Here is a 10264-nt window from a genome sequence, read left to right as displayed (position 1 = left end):
CGTGGTTCGTACAAAGTTGGTGATGGTCACCAAACAACTGCGATGGGTACTAGCTTGCTAGGTTTGTCCTTTGCATGAGGATTGCTCTCTGTGCCTGAGGCTTCTGCTCTTCCTTTCCTTGGCATGACAACAAAGATCCTCCCCCTCAAACCACTGCTCCCTGGCACATCAGTGTTGCACAGCCAACACAGGGGGTGGGAAAAAACATGGTGCAAAACGAGCACCAAAGGTATGGGGTCCTGTGCATGCACCCACACGTTCCTCTGCATCAGTCCCTGTGCTGCACAGCAGGAACTAAAAAAGCACAACCCCAGTAACAAAAGGGAAAGGCAGCCTTACAGTGCCCTGTGCTCTCAGCACAGATGCACCATCCTTGGACTATTTCAAACATTGATCTTTGCTTTGAACATAGAAAATTGCCCTTTTAGCAGACAAGTCACGACACAATGTCAGCTGGCCTTATCTTGGTGACTTTCTTGTTCCTTGTGCTCCATGGGATGTCTCCAGTGCTCACAGGTACAGCTCTGCCACTCGCATCCACTGCTCCCTTCCTGCTGCCAGTTCGAGGGAGTGGTAAGTTTCAGCCTTTAATATTAAAAAAAGAAATAAAGCTTCTACCTGTCATTTCATAGGCATGGCTCTAAATATCACAGCTAATTTAATTGTGCAAAGCAAGCTCGGGATGTGGAGTAAGGCACATATACAGGTATGTGCATGGAAGAATGCAGCCAAGAGTCACAGAGTTGTTGGCCCTTTGGAGAAGGCAGAGAGGTCAGCTTTACAGTGTGTAATGTTTGAGAACAGACGTTCCTGTCTCCATTGGGCTTTCTGCAACTGTCAGGTATGTGCCAAAGAGCAGGCAGGGCTGCTAACAGCTCAGCACTGCTTGGTGGAGTATTGGCAGATGCAGAGAACACAAAGTGGAACGAAGCTGATGGATGCTGCTGCGCCAGCCACCAAAAATGCTTCACTGTTCCGTTCTCGAGGTGCATGTCAGCACCAGCTGTATCATGCTCCTTAACTGCATGAAGCATCTCTGCTCAGAATAGTCCCTACTGAATCACAGCTGTTTTCTTTGTCCCCAGGGGTTCTTACTCCCCCATGTGAGAGATAGGACCAAACTCAACACACAAAGTGCCTGGCACCAGCTTTCCCTCACTTACAGATGTCTAATTCAAATGTTCTTCTCTGCACCCCACAGCAAACACCCACATCATCCTCAAACCCAATTTCCCATCCTGGTGAAGCTGTGGAGAGCTCACCCTCTGCTAGCAGCCACCTCATGACCTAGATTTCTAGTCCTAACACTGGCCATCTGACTCTGGGAAATGAGTCCCTTTGATTCTGTTTTGCTCTGACTCCCTCCAAGCAGCTGGTTTAACAGAGAAAGAGATCACTCCTGGGACCTTCAAGGTTATCTGCAGCTCCAGGAGCCACTCAATGGAGAAAGAAGCATCCAGGAAGAGTCTGGAAAACAGAGCCTGTAAAATCCCTAGTGCAAAGCACTCTCAAAGACAAGGAAAATCCCCCAGAACAGAAAAGGTAGCTAACAATGACAACAGCTGACAACAGGTATCACCTCTGGGCAAAGCACCTATCATGCCAGCACTGGGTTACAGGTTCTTATGGGCTGCTGGGATACCTCTTGGATGGGCAGAACCCCCATAAGCCTTCTGCAGTCTCCAACCTCCGGCAGCACATCTCAGCAACTCCTGGATATGCAAGCGCTGAAGGTTGTGCCCATTGCTAGACATCCAGTTGGAGGACAGGAATCACAGACCAAAGCAAACCCAGGTGAGAGCATGATGCTTTATTTGTGTATTTACACAGGATAGGAATTCCATATTCCCTCACTATGAATATTTTAGAAAAGAAAAAAAATGCTTCTGTACATAGAAAATAGTCCTGCACTGGTACTGAGACATGAAAGTGTTGCTTGGATTGATCCCTGGGTTGTGTCAGAATAAGAAGCTCTGCCTTCCCCATGCCAAGTTATCCCAATCTGCCATCTGCACTAGAGCAGGAACAAAACATCCTCTCCAATTAAGCCAGTGACGGTTTTCCACAGTGGCACTCAAGAAGTCAGGTGGCTTTGACCAACTCTATCCCTTCCTTCCCCCTCCTACCCAATTTAATTTGTTTCTTCTGTAATGCTTCCAGAGAAAGAAACCCTGTTGCCACCTTCCAGAGACTCCAGAGTTAACAACTTTCATTTAGGAGATCTTGTTTAAGCCCATATGCTACATTGCTCCTCCTAGCAAGGAAAATAAAGTGCCCTTTTAGAAGGGAGCTTTACCTTATTCAGCAGATTACTGAAGCAGAAAGCAGGCAGCAGAATGGCTGGCTGCAGATCAGGATTTTCAGAGGTTGTTTCCAGCTGTAAAGCACACTGTTACTCTGACACAAGACAGAATGCATTTTTCTCAACACCTCGATGTCCCACTTGTCTTGGACCCTAGCGCACCTCAGTATGAAAAACATGAAAGGTTTGGCCAATTGAAATAACTGCCAATAACAAGTAATCATCTCCATTGTCTGCCATGGTCTCCTGGCCAAAACACTGCCCAACAGCATCTTCAGAGTCACAGCTCATCATGGGGAGTTTTTGCTACAATCACGAGTTTCGACAGTTCAAAACGGAACTTGCCTTCCCTGTGAGACACTAGAAAGAGAGAAAACAAGTATAGGATAAACAGAAGGTATGGTATAAATAAAACAGCCCTGCTGGTTCCCTTCCAGGATGATAAAAAGCGAGCAAGTTGGACATTGAACTTCTTTACATGCACAGTACAAGCACACTGCGATAAACCCATTCTTCCCCTATGCCAATTAACATTTACACTGGAAGAGGACCTGCAAAATCTTGCTGTCAACTATGGATCACAAACACTATACTGCTGACTCCATAATGTGCAGTGTCTGCCTCTATGCTGTCACCCATTGGTTTTAAACTTAACTGCTCATCTCCTGGCAGACAACCAGATTTGACTCCCACACCGGGCCCTTTTTCACATAGTTTTCTCAGTCACAGACCTGTCGTTTCAGTGATTTCAAATTCTTCCTGTTTTAAGGGGATGTCACTCTGTGCACCCACTGCAGCTTGAGACTGAAACGGGAAGGAAAAAAAGCTTATGCAATCGAGGTAATCCAAGAAGCTAGTGCATTTAGAGCAAATAAACAACAGCACATTTTGAAAAAGAACAAACTTGTCTTTCAATAATGTGGAGTGAAAGAATTACATCTGCAAAGGAAATTTGAAGGAAAATTCCTGGCTATGTTTCCATTTCCTTTTAAACCACAAACTTCCAACCTTCAGGTGACTGAAAGGCAAGGAAATGGAAGAATGAATTTGCTGAGACACATCAAGGTACTCCTTGTCCTGTGCATCCTGGCAAGATGGTGTCTTTTGGAGCCACTAACATTGGCAAAGCCAGCAGCTAATCCACAGCATACAGGGAGCAGAAATAAAACAGTGCAGGAGGGTCTTTCTGCAGACACTCAGTCCTGACTGCCACCACTCTCTAATTAAGGGCATGGTGGAGTACATTTTACTGGACAGATGTCTCAAGCATGTTTTCAATGTCCAACCCATGTTTTACAGCAGCCTTCCATATATCTATATCCGAGTCATCAGCTTGGACTTACATAAGCCATGGCGTATTCTATCTTGGCTCCTTTCACTTCTGCTTTAAACTGGGTGAAGAAGAGGTAAGACTTCCCTTGGGGCCTAAAATGAGAACACAGCCTTTGGCATCTAAAGCAGAGAAAGATCACATGGGAGGTGAGATCACAGGGAAGGGTCAGGTACAGGGACTAACTCTGGTTCTTGGCTCTCTAGGCCACAAGCATTAGAGACCATCCTGCTCTGACTTTCCAGTGAAGGAGCAAGTCAGGCAGCTTCTTCTAATCCCTGCTGTTGGTAGAGAGGGTGGAGGTGTAGAGGAGTGGCAGGATACACGGCTCCCTCCCTCCACAGCCACTTCTAGCTCTCTTGTAGCTTCAACTAGTATAGTGAGGAGATCAGGGAAGAACCATCACATGGCTTGAGAAGCCTCCCAAAGTCACAGCATCTCCTGGGAGAGGAAAGCCAGGAAGCACCGTCCCTGCTGCCACAGGGAGGATCCCTGGCCAAGCCCCCACCTGGCTTGTTGTTGCTTTTCAGGTTAAGCCACACACCTCCAGACAGAACAGGAGAAGAGCAGGTTGTCTTCACTGACTCCAATGTTCATCTGCCATTGCTGCAGAGGGGAAAGGCCCCAACAGTTAATCTTGGGAAACATCTCCCATTTTCCAACTCATCCCCACCTCCCAGCTGCAGGAGCACCACTGCGAAATTGCAAAACTTAATTACAGAACAGCTGTTGATGGCCCCGTCTGTTTTGTTTGCACAGAGCAGGAGGCCTGGTCACCCTTTCTCTTTCCCCACTGTTTCATCAATACAATTACAGAAAAGAGTTCAAGTCTCATTTCCTTTTACAGTAAAATAAAAGGACCTGGTTCTATGCAGTTTCCTAAAAACAAAGGAGTTACTTCTCCAAGGCCCTTCCTACCACCAGGGGCATGAAATGATAGCTCTGTTCTCCACTGAAAGCATTTGGCCCCAATATTCATTAAAACTTACAAATGCCATGGCCTTGTATGCCGCAGCACTGCTGAAACACACAGAGGATGCATCCATTAAAGGAGCAAATCCAACAAAGTTATTTTTGCAAACACATGGTGTTGGAAATGGTGCCCCCACCCTCCCTCAGCTCCTGGGCCCTGGAATCAGCTGATCACAAAGGAAACCACTTCCTCCTTGTAGAAAAATAAGTTTCTTGTCCTGGCCACAACTAAACCTAGGGGATGAAATAATGACTGACCAACCAAGGCTTCTGGCAGAACAGCAACCTTCTATCTCTGAGGCACATTGTCCTTCCCAGTTACTACTGCTGCCAACGCTAATATCCACAACAGAATCCTGTCCTGTGCAGCCAGAGACTGAGCGCAAAGAAAGCATCCAAATTGCCCAACTCACCTCGTTTGTTCCTCCCTGAGCAGAGTATGTGAAAGTGCAGGTATAATCTCCCTGGAAAAAAAGAAGATCAGCAGCCTGGCCACAGTGTGAGAGTCTATATGAATCTACCTGCTCAACATCAGTAACTTCTCACCAACATGAGACGTGGGAACACCAGAGAAGGCTACAGGGGCTGTGGGCACAGAGCATCCCCCAGTGGTCTGACCCCAGGAAAAGCCCCAGTAACGGTGGGTGCTGCAAGGCCCTCATTCTGAGGGTCTCAACAGAACCCTGAGGATCTGGGCTGGGGAGTGGGCAGGGACCTGCAGCTCCCATCCCACCAGGTCCCGTCCCCTCAGCACACCTCTTAACCCAGAGACTCCTCCTTCCCTTGGAGTCCCTCACTTTCCCTTGGAGCATTTCCTTCCACTGGACTCCCCCCACTCGACCCGGCCTAGGTCAGTTCTCCTTGGCCACGGGGATCGTCTCACCTTGGTGTCACGACGTTTCCTTCAGCTGGCGGCCCTTTGGCGCCCACCACCCCTTTTTTCTTTAGGTACCCGACCCCGGGAGGAGGGTTCCCTCTTTCCTTGAGATCTCATTCCTTTGTAGACACCCCTCCTCTCCCCCTCTCCGGGTGGGGGCCCCTTTCCCGGGCGCCGCTCCCATGGCAACCGGCCCCCCCCCCCCCCCCGTCATCTACCATTCGTCCTGCCTTCCCTCGCTGTCAGCCAATCCCCGTGCCAGGAGAGAGGAACGACGTGCGTCCCCGCCAATCAGCGAGAGGCGCGTACACTCTCCTCTCCCCGTCCCTCCTCGCCCCTCACCAGGCTCCGGGAGAAGAAGTGAACCTCCCCTCCAGGCCTCACGTCGAATTCAGCCGTGCTCGCCTCCTCCGCGGCCCGGACCGCTAAGCACAGCACGGCAGCCGGCACCACCGCGGCCCACAGCCACCGACTGCTCCGACCGCAGGGCGCCGCCATCTTGGAAAGGAAGCCCGCGCTACGGCGGGCGGGAGGGGTCAGTGCCGGCAGTGGGTGGTCACCGGGCGCCGTGGCGGCCGTCTTGAGTGCGGGCAGGGAGCCTGGGCCGGGCTGTGGCGGAGTGAGGGCAGGGACTGCGGGGGCTCTTCACCACTGAGACAAAGGGACAAGGAGCCATTGGGATATTGGACAAAATGACAGTGTCTACCTGGACAGTGCCCCTGGGGCCATCCCACCTGCTCTGCCCTGTCCCTAAAGTGGCCATTTCAGGGTTGTGTTCCCCCTTACTATGGCCTTGTTTGTGCTCATAGGGAGCAAATCCCCACAGTAGTTGATGGACACAGAAATAAGCAGCAGGAGGTGAAGGAAGTGTAGGTTTTTTGTTGTTGTTGTTGTTGTTTGTTTGTTTTGCCTAGCCCTTTGGTAAGGAGCTACTTAATAAAGAGCTGGGTTAGGAGGGATAATGTTTGGGTTAGAGAGCTGCAGTTATGGCCAAAAAATCTCAGAGCTCTGCATTTGAGATTCAGCTGGAAGGAAAAGCACCTGATTGGGCTGTAGGCATCCCTGGTTGTTGCAGAGACTAGGACAAGATAGCCTTGAGAGGTCCCTTTCAGCACAAACCGCTCTGCGATTTTATGAAGGGCAGAGAAAGCTCCTCTCACCAACCATTGTGCAGAGGGAGCTGGCAAGGAAAGAAAAGAACCTGCTACATCAGCCATGCCTTAGCCCCCACTTTGCAGGCACAGAGTGATTAGCTATGCCATTTTTAATTGTTTCTCACCACACACAGACAAAAGCCCCTTCCAGAAGGAAGCATCCCTATCATCACAGCAAGGCAGGGGAGCAATCCCAGCGAGCGCCATCTTCCTCCCAGTGCAGGAGCTCACAGCAGAGGGAAGCTGGCCTGGTTGGCCACCCCACAGTGGTTGTTAACTCCCTTCAGCAGGCGGATGTAGCCCTTCTCACCCCACACCTCCGACCAGCTGCAGGAAGAGATGGAGAGTGAGCACATCTGCGTTCCCAGGGCACAGGGAGACCCATTCCATGGGATGGGGATACTCCTGCTGCATCTTTGACGTCACAGAAGAGCAGTGGACAGGCTGAAAGCGGTGGCAGATCTGGGGCCACCTCTACCTATTCTTTAAGATCCAGTAGCTCACGTTCTTCCTGGCTTCCTGGCTGATGCCATAGCCCACAGCCAACATCCCATGGTTCACCTTCTGGCTGCAAAACATACTGTTGAAGATGCCTGGAAAGAACAGAACTGAGGTTGTCCAGGCTCCGACCCCAGTCAATTCATCTGGTAAAAGGAGGGTGGCTGATCCTATTCACCTAGGCTGGGTGCCCTGTGGGCTCTGTGAGGGCTTAGCTGCCCAGCTCCACAGGAAGGCAGTCCTGCCTCAGTTTACCTAACTGCACCTCTCCAGGTGTGGGGGTTGATACCTGATTTGTAGAAGTGAAAGAAGAAGCTGCTGGCATCCACTGCCACAGACACGGGGCCCACAGTTGCAACTGCCTGCTCCAGCGCTGCCTCACTGCCCTGGGCCACCAGCCAGACCGTGGAGCAGTTGGCTGCCCTGTCCGCAGGGTTGTATCGGCAGCTGGAGGTGTCCTGAGAGCAGGGAGAAAGCAGCAGCAGAGCTGGGACCCATGACCATGGCTCTATCCCTACTTGCCCACCTTCCTGCTGCCCCTTACTGTGGCCTGGTAGGGGTAGATGTGCTCTGAGTTCATGCCACCGTTATCATGCACATACTGGAAGGCACGGGTCATGTAGCCACCTTGGCAACCGTTGTTGCCCAGCTTCCGGGAGCAGTCAATGAGGTTCTGCTCACTCAGCACTGCCAGCTTCCCCGTCCAATTGAAGACGAGTCCTTCCAGGGCCCCTGTGGCACTGAATGCCCAGCATGACCCACAGTGCCCCTGGGTGAGAGGGAAGCGATGAGGGGATCACAATATCACTCCAAAACTTGATGGAGGAGGATGCTGTGACCCCACAGTGTTGCTTTCCAGCTCCTCATCTGCAAAACTACAAGAAACTTCAACAGCCAAAACTATAGGAGCTGCTTCTCTGGGTTTCACAGAATTCTGGCCACTTTGGAGGATGCAGTCTCCTGCTTCTGCTGCTGACACCCATCCCACTGCCCCAGACAGAGCCCCCCATGTGCCCACCTGGTTCTTCACGGGTGTCACGTAGCCTCTCATTCGCCAGTCCACTTCTGCTGGGGTCTTCTGAGCTGCCGATGCCTGGAAGGTCAGTGCTGGCTCCTCATGCTGCACTGGGGCAAAGCCATTCAGGAGTTGGTTGAACTCCTCGTCCATCTGTAGGTGCACATGTGTATTGCAGGCCACCTGCACTGCTGCTCCCCATGGGCAGGTTGCACCCCAAGGAGCACCATCACTCCAAGCAAAGTAGGCTGGGTGCACCCAGTCCTCAGGATCAAGTCCTTGGAGGAGGTGCACCAGCAAGTACCAGGTCCCCGTAATGGTTCATTCCCAGGCGGAATGTATGCTGCCCCTGCGACTCCTCCCAGTTGTGCTGCTCAATGCGCCGCAGGTTGTTCTCCCAGACCTCCCTGCGGATGAGCTCAGCCTCCTATCAAGGGGCAGAGCAGCCTTTGGGTCAGGAACAGCCCCGCAGGAGCACCAGAGGGGACTTGCTAGGTATGGACCCTTTTGAAGCTGGCCCCAGCCTGTCAGGCCCAAGGGGAGCTGGGCATGGCCAAATCCTTTGCAACTGGTGCGGACCTACCCCAGGGTATTCCTTGGCATAAAGGCTCTTCCACCTTTCCCAGGCCTCCTCCAGTACAGGGTCCAGTGCCGTGGTGCAGCCCAACAGGGCCAGCAGCAGCCCCAGTGGCACAGTCATGGCCCTGAACTGAGGGGAAAAAGCAAAAGGAGGAATAAGGTAGGTCTGGGTAGAGCCCCATGATTACTCCACAGCCACTGGTTTGGGAAAGATAAGTCCTTCCAAGCATTGATTAAAGACGAGGGGAAGGCAGAGAAAGGCAAGAAGCACATTTGTTCCTTCAGCTGGATCAACTTTTGTATGGACATGCTGCTGTTTTGACAGGAGCTTTAGAAGTTCAGAGCAGCTTTGAGACTTGAGGCAAAACACAGAGCCCAACACAGCAACAGTTTACACTTTGCATTTTGCAGCCAGACACATGTAACCCTCCCCAGCCCCCCACCATTGCAGCCATTTGTCTTCCTCACGTTTCTGCTACACAGCCCATGCCTCCTTTGATGGAATTTGACAAAATACATTTTGCAGCTACCTCAGCCATCCCACAGGCATTGTTTTTAGAGCAGCAACAGTGAGAGATCAGCACCTAGGACTCTGCCCTGAGCATAGCTTCCACTACTGCAGCTTTGAGAGAGTGAGAGCCATCACCACAGCTGTATTCCCCACACTTTAGGAATGGAGATGCTGGGAAGTTTTCACTCGACCATCTTTCAGAGTGACAGCAGCTTTCTGAGCTAATTCTGTAGCTCAAGGAGTGGTTCAAAATGATTTATTTTTGAAACAAAACATCTGTTCTCCTCCACATCCTACACCTAAAAATAAAGCTCAACATATTGGAGTTTCGTGGGAGAAGTGCCTCCTAACAAACTCTCAGGCTTGGTGCTGAGGAAGAGCACTTTCTACCCGGCTTCCCCAGCATCCATCACAATACCCTCCGCTTCCTGTTGCCGTTACCACTCACCCTTCACAGGAAATTAACATTATATTGCAGCTGCAAATTCTCTATCCAAAAGGGCTACTTTGCTGCTTCATACCCTGTCTCTCAAGACAGCCAGGTGGAAGCCTCCTACACCTTTTGTATTTCAGTCTCATTACATATAGAAAAAGCTTGGGTTTGTGGTAAGTGATTTTCCAAGTTAATGCCTCTCAGGATCTCAATACCCAACAAAAGAAACATTTTTTTTTTATGGCACCAAGTAATCCTACAGCTTCAGAAGCAAGCTTGGAGGATCAAAGAAGCTGGCAGATAAACTGCTCATCTAGAAGAGTTTAAGAGTTCATCACAGGCATTTTAAGAATGCTTGCTCTTTTGATACAGGAAGAAAACACTTGAGATCAAGACTTAAAATAAGCAAACCCTGCAAAATAAAGCTTCTTACCATGTACCGGCACCCACCCAGCTCTGAAGGGAGTGACTTATCTGTCTCTGAGGGAAAGCACACTTCTCTCAAGGAAGCTTCAGAGATGTGCAACTTCCTCCATTACCTCCCCTTCCGCTGCCCCTCAAACCTCAAAACTACACCAGAAGGTACTTGGCAG

General features: G+C 50.6%; 2 protein-coding genes across 5 annotated transcripts; both read right to left on the bottom strand.

The window, feature by feature from the left end:
• Window positions 1–1795: 1795 nt before the first annotated feature.
• MYDGF (myeloid derived growth factor) lies at window positions 1796–6005 on the bottom strand. Its single transcript, NM_001006342.2, has 6 exons — window positions 5824–6005; window positions 5018–5068; window positions 4177–4238; window positions 3646–3727; window positions 3034–3106; window positions 1796–2662 (listed from the first exon to the last, which is right to left on the bottom strand). Exons 1-6 carry the CDS (start codon window positions 5977–5979, stop codon window positions 2583–2585), a joined length of 504 nt encoding a protein of 167 aa, NP_001006342.2. The 5' UTR covers window positions 5980–6005; the 3' UTR covers window positions 1796–2582.
• A 143-nt stretch (window positions 6006–6148) lies between these two features.
• Window positions 6149–10153, bottom strand: LOC420160 (cathepsin L1-like). 4 transcript variants are annotated; one of them, XR_001470428.4, is made up of 9 exons: window positions 10105–10153; window positions 8732–8857; window positions 8453–8575; window positions 8152–8301; window positions 7678–7902; window positions 7423–7591; window positions 7114–7228; window positions 6761–6962; window positions 6149–6661 (listed from the first exon to the last, which is right to left on the bottom strand). XR_001470428.4 is itself a non-coding variant. In NM_001281488.2 (8 exons), exons 1-8 carry the CDS (start codon window positions 10105–10107, stop codon window positions 6863–6865), a joined length of 1011 nt encoding a protein of 336 aa, NP_001268417.2. In that variant the 5' UTR covers window positions 10108–10153; the 3' UTR covers window positions 6728–6862. The 4 variants fall into 4 exon arrangements, 3 of the variants coding, with proteins under 3 accessions (NP_001268417.2, NP_001268419.1, NP_001268418.2); NM_001281488.2 differs by lacking the exon at window positions 6149–6661 and having other exon boundaries at window positions 6728–6962; NM_001281490.2 differs by lacking the exons at window positions 6149–6661; window positions 7678–7902 and having other exon boundaries at window positions 6728–6962.
• Between the last annotated feature and the right edge of the window lie 111 nt (window positions 10154–10264).

The sequence above is a fragment of the Gallus gallus genome, chromosome 28, assembly GCF_016699485.2.
Source record: "Gallus gallus isolate bGalGal1 chromosome 28, bGalGal1.mat.broiler.GRCg7b, whole genome shotgun sequence".
In the NCBI taxonomy this organism is placed as follows: domain Eukaryota; kingdom Metazoa; phylum Chordata; class Aves; order Galliformes; family Phasianidae; genus Gallus; species Gallus gallus.
Note: the sequence above shows the minus strand (reverse complement) of the source record. Positions and strands in the feature narration are given on the sequence as shown.

What these genes read in the sequence shown, in the direction of transcription:
- MYDGF (NM_001006342.2), bottom strand. Translation starts at nt 5,979, where the DNA reads ATGGCGGCGCCCTGCGGTCGGAGCAGTCGGTGGCTGTGGGCCGCGGTG. An exon ending in CTCAGGGAGGAACAAACGAG is followed by an intron (nt 4,239 to 5,017) that starts GTGAGTTGGGCA and finishes TCCCCTCTGCAG; the next exon opens with CAATGGCAGATGAACATTGG. An exon ending in TTCTCCTGTTCTGTCTGGAG is followed by an intron (nt 3,728 to 4,176) that starts GTGTGTGGCTTA and finishes TTCTCATTTTAG; the next exon opens with GCCCCAAGGGAAGTCTTACC.
- LOC420160 (NM_001281488.2), bottom strand. An exon ending in TGAACCATTACGGGGACCTG is followed by an intron (nt 8,302 to 8,452) that starts GTACTTGCTGGT and finishes GTGCACCTACAG; the next exon opens with ATGGACGAGGAGTTCAACCA. An exon ending in TGACACCCGTGAAGAACCAG is followed by an intron (nt 7,903 to 8,151) that starts GTGGGCACATGG and finishes CCTCTCACCCAG; the next exon opens with GGGCACTGTGGGTCATGCTG.